The sequence below is a fragment of the Macaca mulatta genome, chromosome 4 (assembly GCF_049350105.2).
Source record: "Macaca mulatta isolate MMU2019108-1 chromosome 4, T2T-MMU8v2.0, whole genome shotgun sequence".
NCBI classification, from domain to species: Eukaryota; Metazoa; Chordata; class Mammalia; order Primates; family Cercopithecidae; genus Macaca; species Macaca mulatta.
The window spans coordinates 24041087-24059819 of record NC_133409.1 but is presented as its reverse complement, the minus strand read 5'-3'; the positions used below and the strand labels follow the sequence as shown (position 1 = coordinate 24059819).

At 40.6% G+C, this 18733-nt stretch overlaps 1 protein-coding gene and 1 non-coding gene across 9 annotated transcripts in view; both read left to right on the top strand.

Moving 5' to 3' along the window:
• Window positions 1-2323: 2323 nt before the first annotated feature.
• FAM184A (family with sequence similarity 184 member A) overlaps window positions 2324-18733 on the top strand; it is a 124859-nt gene continuing 108449 nt past the window's right edge. For all 8 annotated transcript variants that reach the window (XR_013416173.1, XR_001444529.3, XM_077999319.1 and 5 more), the window contains exon 1: window positions 2324-2856. Coding sequence is in view for 6 of the 8 variants with exons in the window: in XM_077999319.1 (XP_077855445.1) it covers window positions 2689-2856 (168 nt within the window). In the remaining 2 variants the exon portion in view is untranslated. The remainder of the gene's footprint in view (window positions 2857-18733) is intronic.
• On the top strand, window positions 12845-12941 carry MIR548B (microRNA mir-548b). The gene is given in 1 exon segment (NR_032598.1): window positions 12845-12941. It is a non-coding gene; the product is annotated as a microRNA mir-548b (primary transcript).

Here is an 18733-nt window from a genome sequence, read left to right as displayed (position 1 = left end):
TGTGCTTGCTTCCCCTTCACCTTTGGCCATGATTGTAAGTTTCCCGAGACCTCTCCAGAAGCAGAAGCTTCTATGATTCCTGTACAGCCTGCAGAACTGTGAGCCAATTCAACCTCTTTTCTTTATGAATACCAGACTCAGGTATTTCTTTATAGCAATGTGAGAACAGACTAATACAGGGTGTCTTACCAGCTGAGCATCCCAAATCTGAAAACTCAAAATCTAAAATGCTCCAAAACCAGAAATGTTGAGTGCTAACACAACATTCAGAGGAAGTGCTCATTGGAACATTTTGGATTTCAGATTTTTGGATTTGGGAAGCTCAACCAGTAAGTATAATGCAAATATTCCAAAATCCTAAAAAGTCTGAAATCCAGAACACTTTGGGTCCCAAGCATTTTGAACAAAGGATAATCAACCTGTATATTTTGTTTCTATTCATTATTTATATTAAATATAATTTTAATTGTGACTTGTTTTATCCCAGTGTAGTGGGGAAAAATATTAAATTCATGAAGTGACAGTGGATGTGCTTTGAGCATAGTATTTAAGAAAACGGTCCTTTGGGCTATGCCACACAGTGATGATGGAAACTCATGTGATGGAGTTCAGAGTGAATTACCAGTGGACCTGGGTCCTAACTTCTAATTATCAAGTCCGAAGAGGAAGGAGCTGGTAACACCGTCTCTTTTCAGAGGAAGCACTTGAGGAGTGAACAGGTTGGGTGACTCAACTAAGGCTACACATTCGTCTCCTTATTTCCAGTCTTACTCTCTTTCCACTTTATCATAGTGACAAAAACAAAAAACATCTTTGTCCTAGCAAGACTTGGCTATACAAATTTAGTGAAACAGAGAGAGCCTTTTGAGCATACATTTCTGCTTAGAACGTAAAGAATGTGAGTTCTAAAATGATTGTGAATCTTCCATGCCTAGAATTTGATGAAATAGCACTAGTTCCTAATTCGCTTTAATTTTATTTGATCATTAGTGCTTAAGAAAGGAGCAACATTTGCAGGATATTTGCTTCTGGCCATATGCTCCATTCAGAACCTTGGAACTAGACGTTTTTCCTGGAAGGTCTGTTTAACGGTGACTGAGTACCTAGCATCTGGGAAAAGAGGCAGCCAATTTCAAGTTTCCTTTCTGGAATTCCAACAGATCTGAAAGTATTTCAGGGTCCGATTAAATCTTCGCCTTGTTTAGATGTTGTCACATCCAGACAGTCTTTGTTAATTTGGCTCTCAATTAGTCTGTTAATATTCTCAGTTTTATATTTTGGCTACTTGCATGCTAAAAAGAAATCACATAGAGTTGGGGAATTTGGTTCTGCAAAACTGCGTGATTTTTTTAAAAACAGGTACAATTCTATGATTTTTAAAGTTTGTATTATCCATGCCCTAAAATGACTCACATGCTTCAATGCAGGATACAAAAAATATTTTAAAAAATCATTTGACTTGCTGGAGTAGAGATGTTAAGAGAAAATCAGTAGGGAATAACACATTTAGGAAAGGTGAAAATGCAGAAGTTATGACACATTTTGGCCCAGCTCCAAATCCTTAAAGCACTGATGTCTTGTTCCAATTTTTTCCCATTACTTTCACTCCAATCCTATTCTTACTTATTTCCAACCAAGTAGTTTCATATGTATTTGTGTTGGGCTCCACTGGGGGAAAATAGCCTTGCGGTGCTCCACCAGCTGACTGAAAAGGAGTGTTTCCCCCACACATACACTCAGCACTGAACTGGGGGCAGTGGTCGGGCACTCAGTAGGGGACGGAGGAGGGGGTCTAAGACAGTGTTACTATCAGTTGTGTGCCACTGGAAGGAAGGTCAGGGCAGGGAAATCTCCCTACTTCACTACTCAGGTCTCTGGGTTGGGCTTGCCGCTCTTCTTGGGGAAGAGCCACTTCTTGGGGCCCTGCACACAAGAGGACGCACGTGGAAAGGGTCTGTAAACCGACACCGGTTCTGCTAACCGCAGGTGACCACGGCACTGTCTTCTTGCGGAGAATTTTTTTTTTTACGTCAGGCCTCATGCTCGCCACACGGGGATCGCCGCCAGGGCTGTGCTGCCGGTTCCCCGCCACATGCTGGAAGCACTGGAGGCGCGGTCCCGGCGCGACCTCGCGAGGCGCCCGCACTGGCCGCAGGACTGCGGGACTGGCGGTGGCGGCGGCTGCGCGGGGCGGGGCGGGGCTTGGCTACGGGGAAATGACGTCGCCGTCCCCGCGCGCGCCCTGGTAACGGCGGGTCCCGCGTCCTCCTCCATGTCCCCGCCTACCCCCGCCGCAGCCCGCCCCGTCTCCTCCTCCCTCCGCAGCCTCGCCGAGTCCTCGGTGCGGGCTGCGAGTGGGACTCGGGGAGCCACTCTGTCCTCGACGCCTCCGCCGGGCGCGGGCTGAGGAACCAGCGAGAGCAGACCCGGCCCCTGGCCGCCGCCACCCAACCCCGGGCATCTGCCCCGCGCCGTTGTCCCCGCGGCATCGGGCCGGCGGGACCGCCCCGTCCCTTCCAGGGGTGACCCGGGGGTCGCGGGCGGGACGGCGCCTGCGACCGAGTCTGGGGGGCGCCGGGTGTCGGGTCGGGAAGTGGACGCCGCGACTCTTGCCTCGCGGGCGTCGTTGCTCCGCGGGCCTGCCTCTGCGCGCGGGGACAGGTGCCCCGGCCGGGGTCTGTCGGGAAGATGGCGACCCCGGGCATGAGCTGGCAGCAGCACTATTACGGCGGCTCGGCGGCCGGGGCGGCCAAATTCGCGCCCTCGCCGGCCGCCGCGCAGCTGGCTGGGCACAGCATGGACTACAGCCAGGAGATGCACCTGAAAATGAGCAAGAAAATCGCCCAGCTCACCAAGGTAAGGGGCGCAGCGGCGGGGCGGGTGGCGACCCTGTGCGGGCCGCGCCAGACTCACCTGTCTGCCTGGGAGGCAGCACGCCTTGCGCCCGCAGCAAAGGGAACGCGACTCCTCCGCCGAAGCAACAGCCGGAGACACCTCCAAAACCCTGCAAACTTTGGTGTAACGCTGGCAACATGAATTTAAACTAGACTGCACAACGGCACGGTGGGTGTAAGGGACTTGCACCTGCTTGCCCTTTAAGGCTAAGCCAGCACAGAACAAATTAGGATTTAGTTCCTTTACTCCACAATACTAAATCACTTTACTGTTGCTCCCATGCATCTGCCAGGGCTCCACGAGGCATCACACTACAGTACCAGTTGAAGTACAGTACCGTATTTACGTAATATGACTCGGAATTAAACAGTATCTTACTGGTTAGTTAAGGGGAGACTCAACTTTCAGAGGAATGTAGAAGGGTAAAACATACCTTGAGTGCCGATTTGGGGCATTTAATGAGTCATTCCTTATCCTGACAAAATGTCAAACAAGGCTTATTAGATGAATCACACTGTGTCTGCATCTAGTTCAATGTTTGTCTATCGAAGGATAATTTTCAAGGAGCAGATAGCCGTCAAATTCAGCCACGTGTAGTTAGGACTGTAACTAAATCAGGGGACTTTTTTCTAATTTAATAAATGTCGATAATGAGAAGGAATTGGTATCTGTGAAGCAAGAGCAATTCCTATCAGTTATATTGCTCTGCTTAGATCTCACCAGCAATCTAGCAATACCTATCAGTAAGAAGTGATTTATGGTGTCTGAAAGTTAAGAAATGTGGTGTACCTTAATGTGTTTAAGCTGTCTCCTAACAGCTTGTTAGGAGAGTTCGTATGCTGAAGAGAGATGGGCATCGTGGGGGTTACTGCTAGATAGCCTCTGAGTCTGACTCAACTCTAGAGTTCTCATATAATCCCATTGCTGGTTGGCACTTTTGAGAGAGTGAAGTAAGACATGAGATTCCGAAGAGAGGAAAGGAAGGAAATGGGAGTGAAAAAAGGATGAAAAGAGAATAAAAAGATTTTAGTAAAGAAATGTGACTGAGGATAGAAAAGATAACATAAAAGGACTACAAAATGAGAGCACAAATGGAAGAGCAAAAGAAAAGTTACAGGTAGGTAACAGTTAAACTCACCCAACGTCTTGTGAAGTTTTCATCTTTTATTTTATCTCAGCACTGACTCAGAAGTTGTTTGTGCGGTGTTTTGTTTCCTTTTTTGTCAGAGTATTGCATTCAGAGAAAGGAAGATCTAAGAAGGATGATAGTAGTGTATCATCAGAACATTTACACATTTGGAGTCTAAAAGCCAGGCTTCCTGCAACAGTGTTTGATCTTCTGAATACTGATGTCCTGAATGAAGCACATGAATATTTATTCTGATTTTCTCTTATGATGTGTCCATAACATCCACTGTTCTCATTTTAGATGTAACCCTCTAGAGCCCTACTGTAAGTAATAGGAAAACTCAGTAAATTGGTTGTGGGACTGTGTACTGTTTAATAAAAGCTGTTGCTCTTCAGTACATTTTTTTTCTTTCTACTTAACACTTTTTCAGTTTCCTGTTCTTTTATCAGAAAAAAATAAGTCAGCACCACCGGTAAAGGTAGGTGTATTGATTGGAAGCTGGTATTTTCTGCCATTACATTACCCACCTCATATCTAATGAGACAAGAGGGTGCTCTCAGGCCAGTGCTCTCACACTGCTTGAATGCCTCATCTGATCTCTACTGAGTGTTACTTGGACTCTGTGGTTTTGTGTTTGTAGTTACAGTCTCTAAACACTCTCCACACCCTCTGCTAAGTACTTCAGACATTTAATCCTTCATACTAGCTTTCTCAGTGTCACATTTTGGACTGGATATTGTCACATTATTGACATTTTGGACTGGATAATTCCTTGTTGGTTGTGGGATATCCTGTGCATTACAGGATGTTTAGCAGCATCCCTGGCAGTACTCAGTGGGTACCAGTAGCTACCCTCCCACACCCACCCCCAGTCATGACAGTAAACATGCCTCCAGATATTACCAAATTTTCCCAGGATGGGGCAAGGTAGTTGGGACAGAATCATTCCAATAAGAACCATTAACATATCCTGAAATATCTAGGGATTATCCTGCCTTTGTTTACTAAGATAAGGCCTGAGAATGAAACAGTCTGATAATAGGACTCTGTTGCAGCCAACATCTTTCTATTTCTACAGACATATAATAAGACTTGCTTTCTTTATGTACCATTTTGAAAGTTGTCAAATTTTACAGTCATATACACTTATTGTAAATACTGTACCATAAGCATGACATCATGAATGTATATAAACATAGAGAGGGACTGTTACGAACTTTACTACTATCTGCCATATAGAATTTTTACTCATGAAGAGTTTATTCATATTAGCAGAGGTGCGTTCCCACTATGGTTGGAGCTTGACAATGGCTTATATTTCATAATTGTACACTGTAAATGTAACCATTAAAATTGGATTTTATTTCTTTTGGAAAGAAGTCAGTAGAACTCAACTCTTCAGCATTATAGCAGCAGCACACTTAAGAGCAGTGTGGGAACCTGACACACTGAGTTAAAATTCTCACTCCACCACTTACTACTATTGTGACCTTGAGCAAGCCATTAAACACTGAGCCTCAGTTTCCTAATCTTTAAAATAGAGATGATAATACCTATTTTACAGAATTGTAGTGGCACATAGTAGGCTCTTCATTCAGGCTGTCACTAACTGAAAAGACATATACTAATATGAACTAATATGAGTATTAATAAAATACGGATTTTTTTTTTTTTTTTTTTTTTTTTTTTTTGAGACGGAGTCTCGCTCTGCCGCCCAGGCTGGACTGCAGTGGCCGGATCTCAGCTCACTGCAAGCTCCGCCTCCCGGGTTCACGCCATTCTCCTGCCTCAGCCTCCCGAGTAGTTGGGACTACAGGCGCTCGCCACCGCGCCCGGCTAGTTTTTTGTATTTTTTTTTTTTTTTTTTTTTTAGTAGAGACGGGGTTTCACCGTGTTAGCCAGGATGGTCTCGATCTCCTGACCTCGTGATCCGCCCGTCTCGGCCTCCCAAAGTGCTGGGATTACAGGCTTGAGCCACCGCGCCCGGCCAAAATACGGATATTTTTAAAAATGCTTCTCTCCTTTTAAAATAAACCATTCTGCATTTAACAGCGTTGTATGATAGTGCACTTATTTTGAGAGTTTTCTGCTAAACTTTTAAAAAAATATGTATATAGTAGTTTTTTTTCTCCTTTGAATATCAAAGTTTAAAGGTTTCACATTTATTCTGTATCGTGGTAGTATAGTACTGAAAATACAGTGTGCATGTTTCAGAAGATTTGGCTCGCTATGAAAGGATAAGCATGAAAGTAATATATATTATAATTTTGCCCAGAGCGAAGCTCAATATATTTTTAACTAAAAAGCAGTCTTTGCTGTATGCATATTTGTTCAGATCCTGTTTCCTAAGAGCCTAACATAGCAACCTTCTCATGGTAAGGAGAACAGCAGTTCTTTAAGCACCTTTAATATAAGGGAGACTTTGGGGAATGTTACAGATACAGCTGGGAGCAAGACACAGTCTCTGCCTTTTAAAGGAAGCCTAGCATATTTGGGTCACTCATGTCAAGTTTTAAGAATTAATATTAGATTCTTGAGCTACATTATGGCAAGTTTCTGCAAATGTTAATGGCTGAACTATCTCAAGATAGGCAGTGAAGCTGGATGGGTTCAGTTATGTTTTGTAAGACCACATCTGTATACTTCTGTGCTCTCCACTGTGTTGACTTTTCAGGATATTAGAAAAGCAGGCCTTGTGGGATGTAATTATAAAAGCTTTTTTTTTTTTGTCACTTCAAATTTTTTTCCCTTTTTGTCTCTTTCAATTTACTCTTTGAGACTGGTTCATCCTCTGCCATGGATTAACTTAATTTTTCTGGTTGCTCTTAGATAGTACAAATCATCCTTCAGTAACAAAGTCACAAAAGTCTCAATTTGATTATTAAAATTAAAATGCCCGGTACCAACAAGTAAAAACTGCAGACCAAGCCTGAAATAAAGATGGGGCTTCTGCCTTAACTGGTCTCTTGTTCTGTCTCTTGCAAGGAGGAAGCCAGTAACTGGGGAAGGGGGTATCATTGCCTTTTCACTTCTTACCTGGTTTTCCTACTCTTCCTGCTTTGTCTTGCCAGTTCTGGTTTCTGACCCTTCCAAAGTTGGACAAGGAAGAAGCAAAAAGAGGAAAGAGGAGCAGCAAACTTTTACTTGATTAGTGAAGAAGCTAGCTGGTGATTTAGTTTCAGTGCTTTTGTAGCCGTTGCAGATGTTTAAAGCTTGTTCTTTCACTGAGAATCCTCTACCTCCCACCTCAGTGGCTCTAGATTTTCACCTGAATTCCTTGACAGTGAGAATTCCCTTACGTTCTGGTTGGTTGCTTCCTCCTTCCTCGGCCTCTTAGAGCTAGCAGTACCTTCACCTTCACTGTGCAGAGGTCTGTGCAAACTCTAGATGCCCCTCTTGCATGGACTCGTGTGATCCTACCCCAGGTTGCTCGCTCTCCTGTAGAGGCCACATAGGGAGCACTCATTCTTTGCACAAACTCTGCTGGTGGTCCCAGTTCAGCCCTCTCTCTCGTTGTCACATGCCTCTTCATGCAGCTTCTCATCCTTTAGATTTTCCAGGGATTAATCAGGTACCAGGTCAGCATGTTCTTCAAACTGCTTGAGACACATGTCAAGTTCTTCAAGTCATCCGCGCAAAGCCTTTTTCCCTAGGCATTAGATGTGGGACAAGCATCTTCCACCCTTCCCCCTTGAAGACACAGGCCCCTGTTACCACAGCTCTCCCCAGGGAAATCTCTGAAGCCTATTCTGTAATCTCCTTGAAGCGCCACCTCACTGGTGGTGGGGGTAGACAGTAACACACCTTAGCACTCTTTTCTTTAGACTGCCTCTTCTCATTTTCGAGAATGATCTGGCAGCTGCTTTGGAATGTCATCTCTGTTGTCTTTGGTTCTCAGAAGAAACTTCCCTTTTAATACCTTGTTGTGTTAGCTGCTTATCAAATGCCTTTTTAGTTGATTGCACTTTTGATAGAGTCTATTTATCACTTACTAGTATAGACATAACTAATATATGGTACAGTGTAAGTTCCCAAACAGCAGGAAGTAGTTTCTTTTGTGTTTTCTGTGCTTAGCATCAAGTCCTCTTATTTAATACCCAGCTTATGGCTCTGCTACTAAAACTGTCCTGACCAACTACCCTTGTTGGGCTTTCCTTGCTGTGCATTAGCATTGATTGTTGGTACTTCTTACTTGATGCTTAATAATGCAAACTTGCAAATACTGTTTATTGTGTTTATAAATATACTTTGTTTTCATAATTTGACTGTAAGGTTCTCAGCTCTAGGGACTGTATCTTTTATTTCATGTAACCTTAATATGAATGGTTTGCACATAGTACCAAAGCTTAATAAGTATTTACTGAAGAAGATAGTGGTCGTAATGATACAGCAAGTAATTTTGTTATACAATAGAGAAAGGCAGTATTTTTTTTTTTTTTTTTTTTTTTTTTTTTGAGACGGAGTCTTGCTCTGTCGCCCAGGCTGGAGTGCAGTGGCCGGATCTCAGCTCACTGCAAGCTCCACCTCCCGGGTTCACGCCATTCTTCTGCCTCAGCCTCCTGAGTAGCTGGGACTACAGGCGCCCGCCACCTCACCCGGCTAGTTTTTTGTATTTTTTAGTAGAGACGGGGTTTCACCGTGTTAGCCAAGATGGTCTCTATCTCCTGACCTCGTGATCCGCCCATCTCGGCCTCCCAAAGTGCTGGGATTACAGGCTTGAGCCACCGCGCCCAGCCAAAAAGTAGTATTTTTTAGGAATTGTATCTGGGTTAATGATAGATCATTTCAACTGAGTTAAATTATTCCTAAATATGTAAATGTTTATTGACTGCCCTTTAAACTGCTTCAAAAAGCTATTTTATTTCTTAATATATTTTTGATGTAAAAAATAAAAATATAAAGTTCTTTGTCTACCTTATAAATATTTGTCATTTCAAAGTGTAGGTAATTAATATACTAGTTTCTTAGCAAATATAAAAAAGCTTTGTGATTAGTCATTTTATACTAACTCTGCTTTTACTATATCCAAAACCAAAATGTGTGTATATAACACCAAAACCAGTGAATTTTTCAAATAATACTATTGTCTCTTCATGAAATAAATGATTTTTCACTAATTGGTTTGTTTGAATTACCTAGATACTCTTTCATAATAATTCTGTGTTGCTTATGACTTGAGTCTTTGAACAAGAGTGGTAAGTGGCCTCATAAAACATAGCAATTGGCTGAGTTTCGCCTTAGCACTAGTACATGCCAAATGCAGCATCTCTTTTTCTTTGTTACATTGCAGCTTTGCCATGCTATTATGCAGTGGCTTGGATGTAATCTTTTAGTCACAGTTGAGTGGTTTGGATTAATTTCTTGCATTTTACTAATGGACACAAAAGCATAGTATCCTATTAATTAATTGGTCACAAACTTACAAAGGGACTTCCTTTAGAGTTAAAGATTTAGAGTTAAAGGTTAAAGGTTTAGGTCAGGCGCCCTCGCTCACGCCTACAGTCCCAGCACTTTGGGAGGCCAAGGCAGGCAGATCACTTGAGGCCATGAGTTGGAAACCAGCCTGGCCAACATGGTGAAATCCCGTCTTTACAAAAAATACAAAAAATTAGCTGGTGTGGTGGTGGGTGCTTGTAATCCCAGCTACTTGGGAGGCCGAGGCATGAGAATTGCTTGAGCTCAGGAGGTAGAGATTGCAGTTGAGATCATACCACTGCACTGAAGCCTGGGTGACAGAACAAGACTCTGTCTCAAAAAAAAAAAAAAAAAAGATTAAAGGTTTAGACTTTAGACTGTGACCAAGCTGACCCTCTCGTTCTCTCATTTTATAGGTATGGAAGGTGAGGGCCCAGTGTCATTTGAAGATTACTCAACCTGAACTCACATTCAGGTGTCTAGATTGGTCTGGGCGGGCGTGGCCACACTAACAGACCTCTTTTCCCTGTGTCTATCTTCTTTCTAATATTACTGATTCAATGCGAGACCACAGAGTTGTTGTTTTTCCATGTTGGAACCATGTTTTACTTACCATTTGAATCACAGATTTTTGATAAGGGTGAAACCAGCCTGTCTCTCCTCTGTATACTTTCTGTAGAACTTTCTGGGTTTATAGGTTGTATGTTTTGTATACTATGACTTGGTCACTTTGTTTTTTTTGTTTTGTTTGTTTTGTTTTTTGAGATGGAGTCTTGCTCTGTCGCCCAGGCTGCAGTGCAGTGGCCGGATCTCAGCTCATGCAAGCTCCACCTCCTGGGTTGACGCCATTCTCCTGCCTCAGCCTCCCGAGTAGCTGGGACTACAGGCGCCCGCCACCTCACCAGGCTAGTTTTTTTTTTTTTTTTTGGTATTTTTTAGTAGAGATGGGGTTTCATCGTGTTAGCCAGGATGGTCTCGATCTTCTGACCTCATGGTCCGCCCATCTCGGCCTCCCAAAGTGCTGGGATTACAGGCTTGAGCCACCGCGCCCGGCCGACTTGGTCACTTTGTAACAGGTTTTTTGTATGTGCTGCCAGCTTAATGTCATAATATTTTCACGTTTTTATTAACAGATTTAGTCATTCCAAACAAACATATTTAAAATAACATTAACTTAGAGACTGCCATACTTGGTGTGAAAATTACTACTGTGGTTATTTTAGATGTCTTTCTTTTGACTGCTTTCATTCTTGATTAGATTGTTGCTTAGACCTCATTCCTAAATGCAGTAAATTGCAAGTTTTCCAGTTTTTATCAACTTCACTATCTGTTTTGTTTGTTTATGAAAATCCTTTGGTAGCCTCTAATCACCAGTCTTAAAAAGTGTTATGAAAGATAAAGATTCAGCAAGAATATGTGACTGGAGTAATTTCTTCATTTTAATTGATAAGCTCCCTATACTTTAACTTGTAAAATTGTGATATTTTTGAAAATTTTGTATCTCTTAAATGTGAGATGAGAATGGAGAATAACCTGGGTCTAGTTTGTGGAAGAAAATAGGAGGTAATGGGGCCAGGGGAATATTGATAAAATTCTTTTATTTTGCACTTTCAATTGATCTTATGAGGTTTTTCTTTTTAAGAAAATCTTTATAAGCATTCAAATAAATTTGAATATTATGCCGTGAAATGGAAAAGATGTGAATGACAGGAGTTCGTAATGCCATTCTTTTTATTCACCACAGGAAGTTTCTAATCTGCAGGCCACTTTAGAATGTAAAGGACATTAAGTAAATGTCGGAGTCGGTTCGCCATGTCCTTTTTTGGAGATAGACACCTATAGGAGACAATTACTAATTGAATTCAGGATTAGATAAATAGATAAATAAAAACAGCAACATTGAGATCCCATCTCTACTTTTTAAAAAATAAAAATAAAGAAAACCGATGTTATAAATGGTAGTTTGATATGGGAGAATCATATCAAACTATTAGGTTTATATTTTATATGTCAAGTGTGGTCTAAACCATAGGGGACTTTTTAGATTGACCTAGAGACTTAATGGTCCTTCAAAATATTGGAAAATATTCTTTGACTATCAATTAATATATAAAAGTGAATTTTTGAAACAATGATATTTGCAAGTTGGAGATTGCCAGTTGTAGTATTTTGGTATGCTTAACATTTAAGACCAAAGCAAATATTTTAGAAAATCTGTGATTCTTAACTTTTAACTAAATTACATTGGTGAACAACTGTTATTTGTAGCCTTATTTCACCAAGGATTACATCTTTCTTTTCTACAGAAACTTCAACGAGAATGTATAAAAAATAGTGAAGTTGAATATATGAATTTTTTATCCCGTATCTTACAGTATTATCTTGAGATGTAAATGGAGGCTGAAGCGATCAAAGGATCTCTAATACATGGAAAAACAAAAGACTTAGTGATCAACAATCATATGTGGAATTTGGATATTTTAGACTTGGCTACTGTGTGCTACCTCATTTAATTGTAAAGGAGATAGTACTTCTAATGATTTTTTAAATTGCTAATCTGTATTTCCTTATTTATATGTACCATCTCTATACTGAAGTTTAAGGAAGTTGGAAAGTAAAACATTTCATCTATAAAGTACATTACTAATATTTAAATTATCAATAAAATTGATAATTTTAGTAAAAGAATAGCATAAATTCCTATTTATGCTAAATTATTAGAGAATGAGTTATTTCAGTTAACTGGAAGTTTCCATAGCAGTTAATAATTTTTCACTTTCTAATATAGTATACTTACATTTACATCATACCATTCATATATCACACTGGAGTTCTTCATCAACTCCAGATCACTGTTAGGATCATCAGTGCATATACAGGAAATTGGACCAAGCTTATACTAGTCCTATTAGGCCAGATCTATGAATGCTGATATTTAATTTCTGAATAAATTGTTACTTGCCCTTTTACTTTTCATGTCTTTCTTATAAAATGAAGTGCCACATTTGAATATTTACAAATTCTAGACATTGGCCTTGGTGGTTGAGCAGATTTTATTTATTCTGGCGAATGTGTGTCTGTGTGTTCACAGGTATTTGCATTTTTCATCCTGCAGCTCCTTCAGCACAGTTTTAAAGATTCTCATTTCTTTCAGAAAACATTTTATGACCAAAATACTAAACAGTATTGTTTGCCTACTTTTAGATGTTTCACCTAGTGAATTTTGGGAGTAAGGTGTGTGTGTGTGTGTGTTTAATGGTCTACTCAGAGTAATAAAATATACTTAGATATGACCAAAGTAGAACATATAGGTCTATGTGTTTGGTAAACTTGTTGAATGCCTACTATATGAAAGACATTGTGCTTGGTACTATTAATTATTTAATACTATTTATTATTCCATTTCAGGCTATGTATTTAGGTTGGTGCAAAAGTAATTGCGGCTTGGGCCTTTATTTTCAATGGCAAAAACCTCAATTGCTTTTGTGCCAACCTAATACTTTACTTATTTTTTCTGACTGACTTGAGAAAATGTATCTGGAATATATTAATCATATATTTTAATTACAACATATTTATCAGTACACTAATTCTGACAAATTTTAAATGTGTAATCATGGGCAACTTTTTCTATTTGGTTTCATTCTTTTTGGCTAGAACTTATATACGTGCTTTTCTTGGATAAAGAAACTATGCTGATGCCTTCTAAATTCTCTAATAAGGTTTTGATGCCTCAGTTGACATATTCTGGTTACAAATCTCTAATATATTTGGCTGGGGAGTAGAGCGGGCAAAAGGAAATTTCAGTCTTGGAAACCCCGGAGTTAATGTGTTTGTGTTAGGTTTAGGTTTCTCATGGGCAGCCGGAGGGCCACATTGTTCCCAGAGCCAAACGGCCCAGTCAGGCAGCAGTGCCCATCATATGGGTCAGAGGTGTGGTTCAGTAAGTTAGGCATACCCTTATTTGAATTTCACCTTCACCACTTCCTATTGTTTGACTTTAATACATATTTTAACCACTCAGGGCTGTGTTGTCCTCATCTATAAAATGAGAATAACAAAGCCTACTTCATAGAATTATTGTAAAGATTAAAGGAGATAATTGATGCGGGAGAGAGGAGTCGGTTTGCACCCACTATCCCTTCCTGACTTGGTTTAGCCTCTGCTGACATACTCTCTAATGATAAAGTAGGTTTTTAGGCCAGGCATGGTGGCTCACACCTGTAATCCTGGCACTTTGGGAGGCTGAGGTGGGTGGATCACAGTTGAAGTCAGGAGTTTGAGACCAGCCTGGCCAACATGGTGAAACCCTGTCTCTACTAAAAATACAAAAATTAGCCGGGTGTGGTGGCACATGCCTGTAATCCCAGCTACTCTGGAGGCTGAGGCAGGAGAATCGCTTGAACCCAGGAGGCAGAGGTTGTGGTGAGCTGAGATTATGCCATTGCACTCCAGCCTGGGTGCACGGTGAAACTTCCTCAAACCAAAAAAACAAAAACAATAAAGTAGTTTTTTATATATCTTTATTTTGTTTGTTTATTTATTTATTTTTTAGAGATGGGGTCTGGCTATGTTGTCCAGGCTGGCGTACAGGGGTGTCCTCATAGCTTGCTGCAACCTTACACTCCTGGGGTCAAGTGATCCTTCCACCTCAGTTTTCCGAGTAGCTGGGATTATGGGTGTAAGCCACTGTGCCCAGCTGTATTTTCTTTTCTGATGGATATATAGTCTACATTGTTAGGGACCATAGCTGTCAAGTAGAGGTTGAGCAGCAAATAAAATATAGTCAGTTCTCATTATTCGTAGTAGTTGTATTCCATGGTCTAGGGAGAATACAGAGCTAGGTTCTTGACACCCTGTGGTCACAACATTTTCACCAACTGATCAATGTATAACCTTGTTTTATGTGTGTTTCTGTTTGAAACACCTTTTAAAATATATATTGATGCATTAACAGTGAACCCACAGCCAAATATCACTGTAACTCATGCCTGAACAAAGGTTATTTAACACACCTCGAGTGTTAGATTTTGGGGTTACATATAAATTTTAGCAAGTAAGATAATTTACAAATATGGAGTCCATGAGTAGAGAAGATCAACTGTATCTAAAAATGGAGGCACAACTTTGCATCTGCTGTTTTCTTAGCTCCTGCTGTTTATCAGCTATTGTTAGGGGCCTAAGTGACTATGACTCTTATTACCACCCTAAACACCCTCACGTGAGTGTGACTTTGACTCATTATCTCGGTAAACACCCTCAGATGAAAGGGGTGGAAAGGATAGGGGAGGCTGAAATACTAATCTTTTGTGTGAGTTGGCAATCACCTACAGGCCACCCTACAATCATAAGCATGGGATAAAATTCTTTCCTTGTATGTTAATTGTAATCTTCAAGATCTAAAATTAAATCTATCACATTGCCCTAGGTCACAAAAAGGAAAAAAAAAATATGTAAATGATTCCAGGGCATGGAGCAAAACCTTTAAAAAATAATTTATTTTAGTTTAAATAAAATCTTTAATAGTCATCATTTGCCTAAAACATGTTTGCAGTTACTTCTTTTCTAGCATAAATTGTCACTGTAGGAGTTGGTTTTATTAAAAGTCTTTGTCTAGGTACCTAAGGATAACTTGAGATCTTACACAGTTCGAGGCTATAGCACATTTGGTTGGATGTTTCTGAATTAACCTTATGCCGCATACAGAAAACTTTTACAAAACTATTCAAATATAGAATGTCTTAGGCAGTTAGTCTTACTGGTTTCTATCTTGATATATGCCTTCCTTAAATGACCTAGAAGAATGTGCATTTTCAGTGTTTTTTAATGGTAGCGTATATTCATATCTGTCCACACCTTCTTGTTTCAACCCCCTAGTAATTATCAGAAAAAGGAATCCAGTTAAGAGTACTACTGTGATCATGAGGGAGCTGGCAAAGATAACTGTCCTGGAATAAAAAACAATTTGATCTGAAGCCGAGCTCATTACTATAATATTGCTCTATTTAGGACCATGTGTATCTTTAACCTTCAATCCTGAGTCACTGTTGCTATTTGCTCTCTCTATTCTTACTTCTGGATTGTGGAGCATTGCTAGAGAAAATTATGGAACTGGACTGTAGCACACAGTGGCACCCCCAAAGATGTTCACATTCTAATCCTAGAACCTGTGAAGATGTTATCTCACATTAGTGTATGTGGTTAGGTTAGGGATCTTGAGATGGGGAGATTATCCTTGACTATTTGGATGGGCAACTGTAATCACAGGGATCCTTCTAAGTGAAAGAGGGAGCCGAGGAACACAGGTGGCTGCTGGAAGCTAGAAAAGGCAGGGAAACAAGTTCTCCCCAAGAGCCTTCAGATTTTGGCCCAGTAAAACTATTTTCAGACTTCTGACCTCAGGAATTCTAAGTTTAGTACATTTGTGTTGCTTTAGGACACTCACTTTGTGTTAAATTGTTACCGCAACATGGCTCTCTACAAAATCATGTAGTCCAATTTTGTCTGATCACTCAGTATTGCTGCACTGTATGATGTTGTTCTCTTCCTGAATTGTTCACAGCTGTGGAAAGTGTGTTCTCTCTTCTTTCTCTGTACACATAGGATGGATAAGCTGCTATTTTACTGAAACTAGCAAGCTTAACTTACTTGTCTGCAAAGATACTGGAGTCATTTATTCGTGAAAAGAACTTTCTCCTGGTTCTTAACTGCCTTAGCTCTCATGTACTACTGCTTTTCTATGTCTTAAATAGATTACCCTTGACAGAGACAGATGAGAATCAAGGAAATTAAATGGGAAGCTATTGTAATAGTATTGGTGAGAAATTATGAGGGCCATGGATTAGGACAATAGTGGCAGAGAGATAGGAGATTTGAGAAATCTCAAATCTGAGGAGGAGATTTGTGAAACATTTTGGTGATAAATTTGGCAGGACTTTGTGACAGTTTGTTGTCGGAAAAGATTGAGGATAACGGGTCTGTCATATACTGTGTACTCAAGTGTTTCCTGAATGAATGAGAGAGTGAATGAGTGACTAGACTAGATAGCTATTAATGTTGACTGAGATAAGAATAAAGGAAGGACATATATTTGTTACCTATTGTGGGTAAAAAATTATCCCCAAATTTGGCAGCTTAAAACAGCAAAAGTTTATTATCTGACACTTTTGAGATTCAGAAATCCAGGAGTCACTTAACTGAGTGGTTCTGGCTCAGGGCTTCTCATGAGGTTGCATTCAAGCTGCTGGCCAGGGCGATAGTCTCTGTAAAGAGTTGACTAGGGCTAGAAATTTTACTTTTGAGTTCACTCATGTGGCTGTTAGGAGACTTTATTTACCACATGGGTCTTCTTACAGCAAGTGATCTGAGGGGTGGGAAGGGAGAGAGACCAAGATGGAAGCCATAGTCTTTTCATAACATAATCACAGAGTGGTGACATGTCATCATCATCTTCGCTGTATTCTGTTGGTTACATGGACCAACCATGGTACAGTGTAGGAGATAACTGCACAAAGATTTTAATACTAGGACATAGAGATCACTAGGGGTTATTTTGCAGGATGGTTATCCCAAGATAAGCAAAATTGATGGGAGAGTTCTGAGAGTTTTAGTTGGCCATGTACATCTAGGTAGAAACATTTAGTAAGCACTGGGTTGTGTGTCTATGCTAAAGGGAGAGATCAATAGTAGAAATAAAATCGTTAAAGTCATTAGCATTTAGGTGGTAATTAAAATCATGTGTAGTTGGTTGAGCCTTAAGCAGAGTAGAAAACATTTGGAATAGTTGCGGAGGAAAAGAGAAGAAAACAGCTGACCAGAGACAAAGGAGAGTATCTATAAGACATCCGGTTGTCCCAAGAGGAATTGAAACGTGGTATTTGGTATCAATTTTTTGTTGTTATTTTTAAGAGATGGAGTCTCACTCTGTCATCCAAGCTGGAGTCCAGTGACATAGTAATAGCTTACTGCAGCTCCAAACTCCTGGACTCAAGGGATCTTCCCACCTCAGCCTCTCGAACAGCTGGTATTACAGGTATGCACCACTATGCCCAGCTAATTTGTGTGTGTGTGTTGGTGTGGGGATGAGATCTTACTATGTTTGCCAGGCTGATCTCAAACTTCTGGCTTCAAGCTATCTTTCTGCCTTGGCCTCCCAAAGTGCTGGAATTACAAGTGTGAGCCACCATGCCCAGCCTCAATTTGAATGCCTTGCAGTTTTCTGAAAGTCCTATGCAGGCTTTTGGAGAGGACCATGGTTGAGCATATGAGGAGAGAAGCAGTCAGGTTACAAATCCAGAGCCTGAGGATTTGCCTGGTAGGTGTAGCTGAAGAACTGCATTTTAAGAGAATTAAAGAGCTTTTGTAGAGAGCAATTTGGTTAATCTACCATTAGTTACTGTGTAAGGAAGGAAGTGAGGTAGGATGGAGCTAATAGATGAAGAGAAAACTTAGGGAGTGAGAGGACAATTGGTATGTATGAAGATAATGCCTAGAAGTTGAGGGATACAGGCAAGGAGTGGTAGCCTGAGAGAGGGCTATGTGAAGACTTCAGAGGTGGATAAGTTGTAACAAGATCCAGGGTACAGTCTTGAGATTGTTTATGGGGGGTGAAAATCATTAGAATTTCGAATCCCAAAGAACTGTTAAGTCTGATATTTTGGATTCCATGTGCATTTTTGAACTCTCCAAAGATAATAGGGTTGAGATGGAAGAGAGATTTGTGAGTCTCATGGCTAAATCTACACTAATGTGTAGTGACCCGGAGCCTGGTTCATTACTATGACAAAGTCAGTCAACTGATAAAGCTGAATTATAGGAACAGTTATAAAATAAGAGGCATTTTTTTTATTACGAGGGAAGAATACTGAGTCTAATTAAAAATAGTAAACACCACTTTGGAGCAACTATTACCTGCTATTTTCTTATGCTGTTTAATTTCATGCTTACCATAATCCCAAGAGGTTGATAGTAGATTTCACCATGAAGCCGAATGTTAGAGAGGTTAAGTGACTTGCTCGAGGCCACTTGATAGAAGAGCTGGGATGTGAACATGGATTTGTCTGACTGTGCCATGTTGCCTTTTTTAGAGGACCGCATTGGGTAGCTAGGTGAATCCCCAAATCATTTTTGAATCCCATGATGAGTTAGGAGCAACGTAAAGTACAACGTCTGTTGGAACAGATTCTGTGTCTTTGAGAGCCAGGCTTGAGCAAGAAATGGGGCAGAAAGGGGGTTTTGAGGGTATAGGGAATTAGTTTTGTGTGTGTGCTTGGTTCATTATTTAAATGCTGGCTC